We start from the raw sequence: 13,677 nt of genomic DNA, 5'->3' as shown, positions 1-13,677 counted from the left end.
CAAGCCCCCCAGCTGGTGGGGCAGTGTCAGGGCACATGTGGTGTCACACCCAGAGGGACGGGGCACAGGGGACGTGCTGCAGGGATCCCAGCACGGCTCGGTCCCAGCACCGCTCTGGATGTAGCATCAGCGCGCCCGGCCCCACGCCGCCCTTACCGGCTTGTACTCCGGCAGCCACTCGGGGATGTTGAGGCTGTTGATCTCGGAGGCGATTTTCTTCCTGTGTCCCGGCTTGGTGACACCGATGGCTGTGAGGTCCTGGGGCAGAAAGGGGTCAGCATCACCCCGCACTGGCCACGTCCCCCTCCCGGTGCCGGTGGCCAGTCCCGGTGCCCCCACAGCCTCACCTCCGGTGTCATCCGGCTGATGGTGGTGATGTCGTAGCCGGCGTTGATGAAGTTGGGTGCGTAGAGCTGCAGCTGGAACTTGCACAACCACTGGTACACGGCCTCTGAGCTCTGGAGCAAGAGGGACAGCATGGTTCGGGGCAGCCCTAGGGAAAGGGACCCACTGCCCCTGTCCTTGGCACGGCCCCTGTGCGCCCTGCGAGCTGTGCCCACACCCAGCTGCGGGCTGGCGGAGGCTCAGAGCTGGCACTGCAGAGGGGCCCCAGGGCTCAGGGCACCCCATGGGCACGGCATCGCGGCCAGCACCCAGATCCAGCACCCAGAGCTGTGCCAGCCTCGGTGGCTGTGGCATGGCTCTGCCGAGACGCCCACAGCTGCGGGTGCAGGGGTGGCCCTGCCTGTGTCCCCCGTCACCGCCCCCAGTGCTCCCTGCTCACCTTCCCCTCCGAAGGTGGCTCCATCTTCTTCAGCTGCTGCTCGGCGGCCGGCTGGGGGGCATAGGGGGAGCTGGCCACACTCTGCGACCGGGAGGAGCCTGCCAGGGAGGCGGTGGTCAGCGGGGGCCAGGGCTGTGCAGCCTCGTGGGGCTGGGGTCTCGGCCAGGCCCTCCCCACCACTGCCCTGTGCCGCAGCCCCCGGGCGCTGGCTGGGCAGGAAGGGGAGCAAAGCAGGGTGGCACAGTCACGTCCCCGGGGCGGTGGGGCCGGGGCAGGCAGAGGAGAGCCAGCTCTGAGCCCACAGAGCCCCGGGCCCAGCAGCACACCCCAGGTGCCCTTACCCAGGCTCTGCTCCCCAGGACGGTCACAACCCCGCAGCGCTGACGCCCAGCAGGGCTGGCAGCCGGGCTGTCCCCAACCTTACAGCGGTGGCTGCATTTGCACTGGGTTCTCCCGGACCCTCCCTGGCCCCGTGCCACGGTGCACACAGCTCCTGGTGCCGGGGCATCGCTGGGGCAGCGAGGGGACGGTGCTCACCTGCGTGGCCCAGAGCCAGAAGAGCCCCAGCCCAGCCCGGGGGCTCAGGGCCGGGGAGCTGCAATGCCCTCTGCTGAGCACAGCCAGGAGCTGAGGGACCCAGCAGGAGCCGGCTCCCCCTCTAGAGCTGGTCTCCTTGGCTCTCCACATGCCCCAGGAGCAGCCTGAGGGGTCCTGCTGCCCAAAGCCATCCGTGCCCGCTCCTCTGACCCTGCCACCGGCCCAGGACTGGGCTCAGCCTCACTGCAGCGAGGAGCCCCCACCGGGGACAGCAGGCTGGCACAGGCTGCCTTGCCCCCAGGGCCCCAGCAGAAACAACCCCGGCATCCCCAGTGCTCCCATCCTACGGATGGCGGCCTTCACCAGCCCTGCGGGTGGAAAGGACTGCCCAGAAATCTCTGCCTCGTATCTCGAATCTGGATCAACAACAGCCTCCCCTTCCCCCTGCTGGCAAGCGCGTCCTCCTCGCCTGTGTCCCCGCACTGTGTGTGAGCAGCCTCCTTGCTTGTGTCTGTGTGTGTGTGTGTGTGTGTGTGTGTGTGTGTGCGTGCATCCCTCTGGCACCTGCAGCGCAGCTGCATGTGCAACCTCCGTGTGTGTCTGTGCCTGTGCGTGCCCCCCCCCCCGTGTGTGTGTGTGTGTGTGTGTGTGCGTGCCCCCCCCCCCCCCCCCCCCCCCGTGTGTGCGCATCCCCCTTGTGCACGCACCCCCTGGCGCCCGCACCCCCCGTGCGTGGGCAGCCGCCTCACATGTGCATCCCTCTGCCATGTGCCTCCCCCTCGCGTCTGCACCCCCCTCGCGTGGGCACCTTCCCCACGTGCGCGTCCCCCCCCGGCGTCTGCACCCCCCCCCCCCGCTGCACGCAGCCCCCCGCGATGCCTGCGCCCCCTCCCCAGAGGTTTGCGTCCCCCCGCGCACCGCTCCGCAGCCCGGGCACCCCCTGCCCGTCGGCCCCCCGCCTGCGCGGCTCCCACCTGCGCCCCCCACGTGCCTCCCCCGTGGCGTGGGCAGCCCCCGGCCGAGCCCCCCGGGCGGCGAGGCGGCGGCGGGGGGCCCGGGGTTGGAAGGGGCCGGGGAGCTCTTTCGCCCCCGCCGCCCGCCCGCGCCGCCCCCCCCGCGGTGCCCCCACTAACCGAGGCAGGAGAAGGCCTGGCAGCAGCCGAAAGGCGAGAGAGTCATTTTTTACCCACACGTTTTCTTCTTGCGCCGGGCGCCGTGGCAATAAAAAAAAAGACAAATCACTCAATCCACGGCAAGCCCGCGGCGGGGCCAGGGCTCCTCCTGCTCCCAGCAGCCGGGCGGCCGGCGGCACGCACCTGCGGGGATGTCCTGCGCCTTGGCCGGCCCATCGCCCACGGCAGCATCTTGCGCAGAAGCCTTCTGGGAAAGGACCGTTGCCAGCAGCTGAAAAACACCCCGGGAAGGGGGGAGAGCAGGCAGGAGTGAGGCGAGCGGGCGCCCGGGGGGGGCGGCGGGCTCGGGGGGTGCGCGCGGCGGGCGCTGCGGGTGCTGCAGGGAGGGGCGCAGCGGGTTTGGGCTGCGGCGGGGAGAGCGGGAGCAGCGCTCGCAGCACAGATGGTGCCTCGCGGGCGGCGGGAGCCTGCAGCGCCGCGGCACCCCGAATCCAGCCTGACGCACGCCCGGAGCAGGCTGCCAGCGTGGCCCCCCCGTCTGCACGGCGGTGCCGTGGTGGCCGTCGGCACAGGGCCTGGCGCGGGGGCACGGGGACACGCAGAGCTCGGCGCCCGGCCGGCTCTGGCATCACGCGGGCACGGCTGTGGGGAGGAGGGCTCGTGGGGCTCCTCGGGACGGGACGTCGTGGGCAGGGGCTGCGGTGGGCAGCGCACAGAGGGCAGGGGGCAGTGAGCTACGTGCAGAGAGCAGCATGCAGCGTGCAGTGAGCAGGGTGGGATGTGCAGTGTGTAATGTGCACCGTGCGGTGTGTAATGCGCACCATGCGGTGTGTAATGCGCACCGTGCGGTGTGTAATGTGCAGTGCGCACCGTGCAAAGTGCAGTGCGTGACGTGCAGTGGGCAGCAGTGCCCGGCGCAGCAGCGTGCAGCAGGCGGATGGCAGCGTGCAGCGCGTAGCTGCAGCGGGCGGGCGGGCGGCAGTGCGCAGCGAGCAGTGCAGTGCGCAGTGCAGACGCAGCCTCAGAGAGGCAGCAGAGACGCACGCCTCCGGCCGGGGCCACACACTGCACAGGTGCCGGGGGCTGAGCTCAGCCAGCAGCCGAGGCCGGCAGGGAGGGGACACGCCGCTGACCGGTCACGCCGGGTGCCAGCAGCACCTTGCAGCACCGGGCTGAGCATTAATCTGAGCACGGACTCGTGGGCATTGCTCAGGATGGGGTCACGGCTGCCAAAGGAGCCGAGTCCTGCCCCCGAGCAGGTGCCGATGCCGGAGCCGAGTGCCCCCTGGAGCCCCCACCCCGGGCCCAGCCTTACCTTGACGCCCTCGGAGCCGGCGTGCAGGGCGTGCGCCCCGCTGCCCGCACTCTGCCCGCTCCCCGAGCTGCGAGCCGAGGCCACACTGCCCGTGCTGCCCAGGCTGCTGCGGTCGCCACCTGCGCATGGAAAGGAGAAGCCGTCAGGGCCCCGAGCACACAGCCAGGCAGGGGGACACCGCGGTGTCACGCCGTGCCCTGGCACATGCTGCCCTGGGGACAGGGAGGGAGCTGGCAGCACGTGCCCGCCGTACCTGCGAAGGGTTTCCGCAGCACCCAGATCTCCTCGGTGGGAGCCGGCGCGGCCAATCCGCCCTGCGACGGGGAAAGGTGGGACGGGCTCATGTCGGCCCCCCGGGACCCTTGGTGGCAGAGCAGAGAGAGCGGCCATCAGGTGTGTGCGGCCCCTGCACGCTGGGGCTCGCGTCAGGGTGGCATGGGGAGAGGCGAGTCCCGGCCCCAGGTCCCTCAGCACCATATGCAGGGAAGAAAACAGTCAAAGGTTTTCGGGGGATGCCCGGAGGGGGAGCAGCACTGCCCTTGGTTCCCAACCTCCCCGAGCAGCCAGCACAGGGTGACAGGGAGGACAAGCGGCTGTCGCCAGGACCCTGTCCTGCAGGGCACCCCGTCCCTGTCACCAGTCAGGGACAGACCCGTGCAGGGGGTGTCCCAGTGGTCCAGCTCAGTGTGGGAGGGGGAAAGAGCTGTGCTGTCCCCATGCAGAGCAACATGGGGACATGAACCACCGTGGGGGACAGGAGGGAGCTGGGCACCCCCTGTCCCCGGCTGAGGTGGCTCTGCTATCCCACTGTGGCCACCATCACGCATTGTGTGGAGGACACTGCGTGCAGCCAGGCACCAGGGTGCTGTGCACCCCAAGCTCCCCAGGGTTCCCCAGGGCAGCCAGTGACAAGGGTGACACAGCTGCGGGCGAGGGGACCCGGCCCCCACGCAGGTGCAGCTTCAGGACCACCCCAGAAGCGCCGCTCCACCAGCAATGCGCTCCTCCCCGCTGCCCCGGCCCCGCCAGGTCCCGCTCACACTGGGGACAGCCGGGGGGTCCCAGCGCTGGATGGGACCCGGGCTGACCCCCTGCGGTGAGACCGGGGTCCAGAACAGCATCGGACGGTGATGGAGAACAGCCCCACGGGCTCTGCCACAGCCCCCGGCTACGCTGTGCCGGGCGCTGCGCCTTCCTCCCCGCCGCTGCTGCAGCCACTCTCATTCATTAAACCTCTGGCCCAGCGCACGGCCGGGCTGCAGTGCAGGGCAGATGGTGCAAGGTGATAAATTCCCTGCAGAAGCGTGAGCAGGAAGCCAACGGGCACGTTGCTGTCAGGCTGGGCCGTGCCCACGCTGCGTGCCGCAGCCAGCGAGGAGCCCGCTGTGCCTGGGTGGCTGTGGGGCTCAGCACCACCCGACCTGGAGAGGAAAGCTCGGGAGCAGCACTGCGCCCTCGTCCCCGTCGCTCCGGGAAGCCACGAGCGTGGCCAGCCCAGTGCTCCTCCAACACAACGCGCGTGCTGCCTTGGCTTGTGCGAGCACCCCAACCCCCAAAGAGCCGGCAGCGCACACAGGCTGCTGCCCTGGGGAGCCCTGGGCACGGAGCTGCCCTCCCGGCGGTCCCAGTACGGGCACCACCAGTGCCGTCACCCGACCAACAGCGCCTGTCACCTGCCTGTGCCACGGGGACAGTGCCCAGGCTGCAGCTGGGCACTGCCTGCACGGAGCTGGTCCTGAGAGCATCCCCCGGGAAATGCTCCTGCTGCTGAGCCCTTCCCTGCTCCGAGCGCACAGCCCCGGCCCTGCAAGCTCAGACACCCACCAGGAGCTGAGCTGCCCAGGGCAGGGGCACACCTCCCAGCCAGCCCCACGAGCACGGCCCCGCGGCCCCGGCACAGCGCCTGGAGAGCATTTTGGGGGCTCCCTATGGATGCTGCAGGCTGTGTGCTCAGCGCTGCCTCCAGAGCTGCCTGTGCAGCCGGGGACACCCGGGGCAGCAGGATGTGCCCGCTGTGGGGCCATGGGCACAGCGGGGCTACGGCTGTGCCGGGAGGGGTGGGTGGTGGAGGGGTGGGTCTGCATGCACGCGGGCACACACCCGCACACACCGCACACACACGTCCGCCCGCATGCACACACACACATGCACACACCTGCATGCACACGCACGCGCACCTGCACACACCTGCATGCACACGCACGCACGTGCACACGCCTGCAGACACGCACGCAGCCGCGTGCAGACACACGGCAGGCACCAAGGCACGGGGGACAGGAGCCGAGCGGAAAGAAAAGAATAGAACCACACTTCAAAGGAAAAGAACGAAATCCACCGAGAATGAAGCGAGTGGTGAACTACCTTGTCCGTAACGCGGCTCGTCGGCACTGCTAGGGGAGAGCCTGTGATAGCCAAAGGAACTGAAAAGAGTCTGATGGGAATGTGGTGGTGGAGGTGGAGGTGGAGGCAGGGAATGGAACGGATGGGACGAGGCGTCACCGTTTAGCACAGCAGCCCCGTAAGCCGGGAGCGGGATCTTTTGGTACTGTTGGGGGATTGTTACAGTCTCCCATGAACCTGATAATAAAACATAACAAGAGACAAAATGAAAAGAATAAAAATAACAGAGACACGTTCAGCACCACCAAAAAAAAAAAAAAAGAAAGAAAAAAAAGAAAGAAAAAAATAATGAAAATAAAAAAGCAGCAAACAAAAGAAGCAACCAAAGAGACGTGGAGAAGCCAGAACCGAGACCTAACCAAGGAGGAGCTGAGCCAAAGAGCAGCAGCGGGAGCTCAGTACGTGGCCCAGCACAGCGGCAGGGTACGGCCTGGGGGCACATCCCACGGACCCGCTGTTGTCCCATGGCCAGGGACAGGCACGGGGCAGCCCTGCGCTCGAGGCAGCGGCATCGCCGAGTGCTCCTGGAGCCAGGGGGCTCCGGGTCCTGCTGCCTGCGGGGCCATCTCGGGAGGAGCAGGGCTGTGGGCAGAGCCGGGGCTGGGGTTGCGAGGGCAGCATCACCGTGCCCGGCTGGCCGAGCCCTGGAGCAGCCCGTGCCTGTGCCCCGGTGCTGCGTGGGGCTGCGCTCGGCTGCTGGGATTGCTCCAAGATCCAGGACCCTGGAAACACCACCGTGGCAGGGCCAGCTGCAGGCCAGGAGACCCGGACCTCGTCCCCGAAACACCGGCACGCAACCCGCTCCCAGGCAGAGGGCGGCTCCATAGCCCCGCAGCCCCACAGCCGCTGCAGGCTCGCAAGGCTCCGCTCCCCGCAGACCCCACCGAAACGCTGCCGCCTCCTGCCTGCGCCCCGCGGCACCCCGGCGTCACGCGGGGCCGCAAGCACGCCGGTCGATGCGGTGCCTTTGAACACATCGGTGCTGTGCCGGCCCCGCCGCACTGCTCCCAGCAGCAGGCACCGCCGTGGGCCAGCCCGGGGGAGCGCGCGTCCTGCGGGTACGGGGACAGGGACAGGCATGGGGACAGGGAACTGCAGGGCAGGAGAGGAGGGTCCTCTCCCTAGGACGGTCCCTGGCTATGGAGAGGTCCCCGTGGGGCAGCACCAGGACCCTGGCACTGGTGCCCAGCCCCACGTGAGGCTGCCGGCACTGTCCCTGCTTGGACACTGAGCACCAGCTCCTCCCAACAGCCATGACCCCCCCGGCGATCCGCATGCACCAACGCTGCCCACCTGGCACCCCTGGGCTGCCGGCACCGACCCCCCAGGCACTGACCCCACACACGACAGGGGCACCGAACCTACACGACACCGTCCCTGCGCAACGGAGACGCACAACAGGGGCACCGACCCGGCACTCAACGTCCCTGCGCGACAGGGACACCGACCTCACATGCACCATGGGGGCATCGCCCCAACCAGGCTTCACCAGCTGCACCTCGCCCCCCTGAGACCCCAGGCACCGCCAGACCGAAATGGGGGTCCCCAGGGCTGGGCCGCGCCTGGGGACACGAGTTTGGGAGCAGCCCGTGGAAGGTAGAGGCGGGGGAGTATTTGCCTGTTCGCTTGCTTATGGCCTCGACGAGGCTGGAGGGGAAGTAGCCCACGCGGTCGTTGCCGGTCCGGTTGTCGTGTATGCAGCCTTTCCAGCGCCCGTCTGCGTGCTGCTCCAGCACCTGCGGGCAGCTCAGGGTCAGGGCAGGGGCTGGGCCCCCCCCCCGAGTACGGCCCCCCCCGGCCCCACAGCCGCACTCACGGTGATGACGTCTCCGGCTTTGACGTTGAGGCTGGTCAGGTCGTAGTTGTTGCAGTAATCCTTGACTGCCCGCACCTGCAGAGCGGCGGAGGCGTCTGCGGGGACAGAGGGCAGCGTCGCCGGGCGCCCAGCCCCAAGGGGGGGGTCACCCAGCGCCCCCCGACGTCCCAGCCCCAGGGGGCTGGGGGCTCTCTGCTGGGTGACGTCCCGAGCCCGGGTGCCCGCCCGGCAGCCCCGCCGCCCCTACCCCGCAGCATCTGCTTGATCTCCTTGCTGGCCTGGCTGGTGGTGAACTGGTTGACGATGTCCAGAGCCGTCTGGTTGTACGTGTTCCTGACGTGGGCGTTGATCCCGCTCTGCAACGGCACGGAGAGGGCTCGGGATGAGGCTGCGCCCCCCCCCTCTGGGCCATCGGACAGAGGGGGCCGTGCTGCCCAGCCCCACGGGCACAGCTCGCTGCCGTGGGGCCGCCCTGGCCCCCGGGACCCTGTCCCCGCTCCCCAGGAGGTGCACAGGCTGCTCTGCAGCCCCCAGCCATGGGACTGCTCCCTTCCCATGTCCCCTCCCTGTGCTGGGGGTGTCGGGGGGCCCTTACATCCAGCAGAAGCCGCACCACATCGGTCTTGCCGCACAGGGCCGCCTCGTGCAGGGCCGTGCCTGCCTTGGTTTGCCGGTTGATGTCGATGCCAGCTTGCAGCAGGAGCCTGCGGGCACACGGAGGGGTCAGCAGGGAGGGGGCATGGGACCGGTGCTGTCCCCGCTCCCCACGCCCCTGGGCACCCACCGGATGATGTCGATGTGGCCGTTCTTGGCCGCGAGGTGCAAGGGGCTGGTGCCGTTGGGGTCGGTGGTGTCCCCCGGCTTGGGCTCCAGCAGCGCCGCGCACATGTTGCTGTTCAGGAGCAGTTGGACCACCTGGATCAGCAAACACAGACGGAGCAGGGCTGCAAAGACGGCTCAGCCGCCTGCCGGGGCTGCGGGGCCCCACGCAGAGACGCCCTCCCTGCTCCGGGACAGGGGTGCCCAGCGCCCGGTCACCCCATGGGACGTGGGAGCAGGAGGTGTCCCCCTGCTGCCCTCCCTGCGGCTGCCCTGTGCCCACCCCCAGGTGCCCCTCACCCCAAGGGCCTTGCTGAGGACCCCCACTCCCCGACCTGCCTTTAGGGGGCCCAGCACTGCAGGGACTTACCCCGACCCGGCCAAACTCGCACGCCAAGTCCAACGGCGTCTTCCCCGAATTGTCCATGATGCAGGGGTTGGACTGGTGCTGCAGCAGCATCTCGGACTGCGGGGGAGGGAGCCGAGCACGGTGAGGGCAGGGCACGAGCAGGGGCAGGGGGGGGTGGCACGGCCCCACCGCCACCCCCTGCGCCCCAGTGCCACCCCCTGCGCCCCACCGCGGCCCCGCTGTACCACGTCGTAGTGCCCGTGCTGTGCCGCCAGGTGCAGGGGGATCTGTCCCTCGTCCGACGGGATGTTCACGGAGGACCCTGCCTTCAGCACCATTTTCATGGGCTCCTTCTTGCCTTGCCAAGCCGCGTAGTGCAGGGGCCGCATGCCTGCGGGCGGGCAGGACGAGCAGGCAGTGAGCACGTAACTCCCCTGGACACGGCCTGCCAAGGGGCGCAGGGCCGGGGGCACCGGCCAGGACCCCGCGGGGATGCAGCCCCCACGTCCCAGCAAGGGGCCTCCCTCACCTCCCACCCCGGTGCGCCGGCAGCCAGGCACAGGGCACCCAGCGCTCGCTCTGCCCCGCACACCGGCCTCGGGGTGCCGCGGCCCCGGGCACTCGCCTTTGTTGTCCTTGATGTCCACCGCAGCCTGTGCCTCCAGCAGCAGCGAGATGAGCTCGGTGTTCCCGTTGAGCGCCGCATGGTGCAGGGCAGAGAATCTGGGGACAGGTCGCAGCGTCAGGGGGCTGTGGCCCCCTCCAGCCTGCACCCCCTGCAGCACCCCAGGGTGCCCACGCTGTCTCCCGCCATGCATGCGGGCCCTGGTGCTGTGCCGCCTGCAGGCACTCAAAGAGCCTCAGCTGAGCCGCTTTATTTAGCTTTGCTCAGCATTGTTTAGCTTTATTTAGCTTCTCCAGGGGTGCCGCAGCCCCAGGACAGGCTCGCGGCCTGGTGTGGTGGGACACGGCCGTGGCCATCGGGGGAAACCACGGGAACGTGCACCACAGGAGCGGGGGCTGGTGGGGCTGGTTTGCGGGGTGCTGGAGCAAGACCCAAGCACCCGAGGCACTTCCCTGCGGCTGCTGCGAGCCCAAAGGGCTCGAGGCAAGGGGCCAGGCACCGCTGGGGAAGGGGCAGGCATCGGGGGGCTGGTGCCAGTGAGGTGCCCCCCCTGCTGACCCACTTCCCCCAGCCTGGCCCAGGCGATGTGACTGTGGGCACCGGTGCGGGGTGGGGGGTGGGGGGCAGGCCGCCAGATGGCCGCGGTGCCCCTGCCCCGTACCAACCCCCCCGGGGGGGCTGGGAAAGCCCCTCGCCCCGCTGCGCTGCACCCTGCTCTGCTTCCACACAGCGCCGCCAAGCCGGGAGGCTCCCGGCAGGAGCTGACCTACTTGCTTCTCGCGGCAGCGGCATCCTCCGCACGGCTGCGCTCGCGCCCACCGCCCTGCTGCTCCAGGCCCTGGTCGTGCACGGCGCCCCCGGGCCCTCCCCGGGGCTGCCTGCTGCCACCAGAGCTGGGGAACAGGCTGCGGGCCCCAGCAGGACCTCCCGGCCCCTGGGGACCCCGTACCCAAAGGTGGGCGGTGGGACTGGGATCCCGTCACACCCCCATCACCGGGACCCCCAGCGGAGCGGGGACGCGTCCCCACCCGACAGCGTGCTCAGGGCACCGTGGCCCCGCGGCTCCCCGCTCGCTCCCCCACCGGAGCTGCGATGAGAGCAGACAGCTCGCTCAGGAGGCCGATCCCCAGCGTCTGCCTGGAAATGTCAGCGTTTTCCGCTCCAGCGCCCCGTTCAGATCGGCTCAAGATGGTGCAAATCACAGCCCCCCCACCCGCCCCCGGGCTGCCTCGGGGGCTTCTCCCGTGCACGGCAGGGCCATCTGCAGGGCCCCGCGTCCCCTGCGAGCACGGGGACACCCGCATGCCGCTCGCCAGCCTGCGGACCAGCAAACGTGGCAGAGATGGGGAGACTGAGACAGCACTGGGGACAGCTGTGCAGGAGGACACTGCCCGCTGCAAGGCCGCTCCTGACCCCCCCGAGCTGGCTGGAAGCTGCAGGCAGGGTGCAGGCAGCTCCCCCCTGCTGCCCCCAGCCCTGCCGTGATGCTCAGCCCCTGTGCAAGTGTGCAAGGGGGGGCCCTGGGGGACGCAGCCCCCGTCCTGCCCACGCAGCCAGCGCTATGTGCCTGCCCCGGTGCTGGCCAGCGTGCCCACGCGCTGCCACGGCCCCGCACGCACGCTTGCCCACACAGACACGCTTGCATGCACACGCACGCTCAGCTGCGCATCCGCACGCTTGCCTGCACCCACCCGTGCACGCACACACGCACACGTGCGGGCTGGCGGGGCCGATGCACGGCGGGCAGCGGGGATGGCTGCTCCCACGGGCACTGCCTGGGGCGAGGGGCAGGAGCGCAGCGCCTCAGCTCCCCGTCAGCCCCCACCTCCCCTGGTGCCCGCAGCGGCTACGTGCAACCCCACCTGCACACGTGGGGGGCACAGGCACCGGCACATCCACTGCATCGCACCAGGGAGCCTGGCACACCCCTGGGGATGCACCCTGCAGTGCACGTCCCTGGGGCACGCACACCCTGCTCGCTGCACCCCAGGGCACGCACACCCCAGGGCACGCACACCCCAGGGCACACTCCCCGGGAGCAGGGCTCCCACTCACCCGTCAGTGTCCTGGAAGTTGACGTTGACTCTCTTCGCGGATCCAAGGAGCTCTGGAAGAGGGAGAGGGGAAAGCCCGTTAGAGAGGGAGCAGAGGGGCAGGGGCTGGGTGCTAGGGAGCGTGGCGCAGCTGCAGGAGGGCTTTACCCCCTGTCCCACGGGTTGGCTGGCTGTAGCCCCAGGCTTAGGGGTGAAGGGGACCGAGCGCTGCTGCTCTGCCCGCCACCGCACGCTGGCAGCCCTAGGGCTGGCGTGGGGTTTTCCTGGGTTTCCTTTCCGTGTTCCTTCACCCTGCAGGACCCCTGTGACGCCCCCAGCCCCACACCACCTGCGGCCCTGCTGCCCTGCCCCGTGCAGCCCAGTGCCCCGCTGCCCCGAGTCTGACTCCCGGTGAAGGCGTGAGGAAATTAAGCCCCTCAGAGCAATCCAATTAGCACAGCGAAGACGGACGGAGCCAGATTTACATAAGATTTACCCACAAACGCCAGTCAGGCTTTTCAGTGAAAGTGCTTTTCCTTGCATCCCTGGTGCAGAGCCACGGGCCGGGGACCCACGCAGTGCCTGGGAGCAGGGGATGTGGGGACACCTCCGAGCCCTGCTGCGGGCAACGGGGCCTCCTGCACCCTCAGCAGGCAGCCTGGCAGGAAGAGGAGCGAGGCCAAAGGCCGAGCAGAGCTGCAGCCCCTGCAACACCCCCAGAAGCCCTGGGAGGAGCGGGGACACCAGGCCCCCGGGTGTCCCCACATCACCCAGCTGCATCCTGCCCCGGAGCCGCGTCCCCAGGCTGGCTGCAGGCAGCAGCAGCACGTCCCCATCCCCGTCCCCCTGCCTGCGGGACGTGGCTGCTGAAGGGCTGGTGGAGAGGAGGGGCAGGCAGCCCGCTCCCTGGAAGCATGCAGGGGACAGGCGCTGGGGGACAGGCGCTCGATGGCAGGCAGGGCTCTGGAAGGGGCCCTTTCAGCCAGAGAAGGAGAGAGCAGAGCAGAGGAGCCGTTCCTTGCGCCCTGGGGCTGCCAGGGTCTGGCTCCTGCTGCGAGCTCCACTTCTCCTTATCAGCATCTGAGCGCGATATTCAATTACACGGCACAAAATGCTGCGTCAGCAAACCGGGGCGCAGCGGGACGCCCGCCAGGTGCAGGCGGCGAGCAGCTCCTGCTGTCCCACCGCGGGCATCTGCACGTGCCAGCGGCGAGCAGCAGGGTCCACAGCCCTGGCAGGGCACTCTGCTCCGCGTACCAGGGGCTCTCGGCACCCACCTACCTGCTTTGAGGGCTGGGAGCAGGAGAAGGGCTGGGGGTGGCTGTGCCCAGGGCAGCGTGGTGCCCCCAGACCCTGCCCTGTCCCCTCACTGCAGCACAGGGCAGGTCTCACTGCAGCAGCAGGGACCATGAGCAAGTAAAGTCGGTGCCTGAGCAGTCACAGCTCCTCCGAGCACGTAAAGCCCTGATTGAATTTTAAATCCCCGTCCATGCGGCACAGACGGGGCCAGGTGCATGCAGATGAGGTGCCTGGAGATGGGGACCAGGCTCTGCCAGCCCTGCCGATGGCCTGGGCCGTGCCCGGCACTGACCCGTGAGGGCTCCAGGGCTCCATCCCCGCCGCCTGCCCCCTCCCCAGGAGCGCTGCCGGCAGGGCTGGGCTCCACGGGGCAGGCAGGAGCCGGCCCTGCGAAGGGACACGTGCTGCGGGTGGTGCTGGGCTGTGGGAGAAGTTTCTCCCTGCCCACGCGGAGGCAGCGGGCTCTGCGTGCCCTGGCGGCGGCTCCCTCGTGCGCTCCATCAGCGGGCAGACAGCCCAACGAGCGGTACATGTGCTAACAGCAGCGCAGCCCGGTGCCGATGGGTG

The 13,677-nt window shown here is 69.5% G+C and overlaps 1 protein-coding gene across 4 annotated transcripts in view; it reads right to left on the bottom strand.

Moving 5' to 3' along the window:
* CASKIN1 (CASK interacting protein 1) overlaps positions 1 to 13,677 on the bottom strand; it is a 32,705-nt gene that overhangs the window by 5,681 nt on the left and 13,347 nt on the right. For 2 of the 4 annotated variants that reach the window (XM_083799917.1, XM_083799918.1), the window contains exons 2-17: positions 11,834 to 11,885; positions 9,779 to 9,876; positions 9,399 to 9,544; positions 9,175 to 9,270; positions 8,770 to 8,900; positions 8,581 to 8,689; positions 8,233 to 8,341; positions 7,986 to 8,080; positions 7,788 to 7,905; positions 6,131 to 6,346; positions 4,023 to 4,130; positions 3,770 to 3,888; positions 2,638 to 2,725; positions 785 to 882; positions 348 to 458; positions 157 to 258 (exon numbers count right to left, since the gene is read on the bottom strand). In XM_083799917.1, coding sequence (XP_083656043.1) covers positions 157 to 258; positions 348 to 458; positions 785 to 882; positions 2,638 to 2,725; positions 3,770 to 3,888; positions 4,023 to 4,130; positions 6,131 to 6,346; positions 7,788 to 7,905; positions 7,986 to 8,080; positions 8,233 to 8,341; positions 8,581 to 8,689; positions 8,770 to 8,900; positions 9,175 to 9,270; positions 9,399 to 9,544; positions 9,779 to 9,876; positions 11,834 to 11,885 — 1,796 coding nt within the window. The remainder of the gene's footprint in view (positions 1 to 156; positions 259 to 347; positions 459 to 784; positions 883 to 2,637; positions 2,726 to 3,769; positions 3,889 to 4,022; positions 4,131 to 6,130; positions 6,347 to 7,787; positions 7,906 to 7,985; positions 8,081 to 8,232; positions 8,342 to 8,580; positions 8,690 to 8,769; positions 8,901 to 9,174; positions 9,271 to 9,398; positions 9,545 to 9,778; positions 9,877 to 11,833; positions 11,886 to 13,677) is intronic. The other 2 variants (XM_083799919.1, XM_083799920.1) reach the window with 1 other exon arrangement.

Source organism: Anser anser (assembly GCF_964211835.1).
Source record: "Anser anser genome assembly, chromosome: 15".
NCBI classification, from domain to species: domain Eukaryota; kingdom Metazoa; phylum Chordata; class Aves; order Anseriformes; family Anatidae; genus Anser; species Anser anser.
The sequence above is the reverse complement of the archived record's forward strand: the minus strand, read 5'-3'. Positions and strand labels throughout refer to the sequence as shown.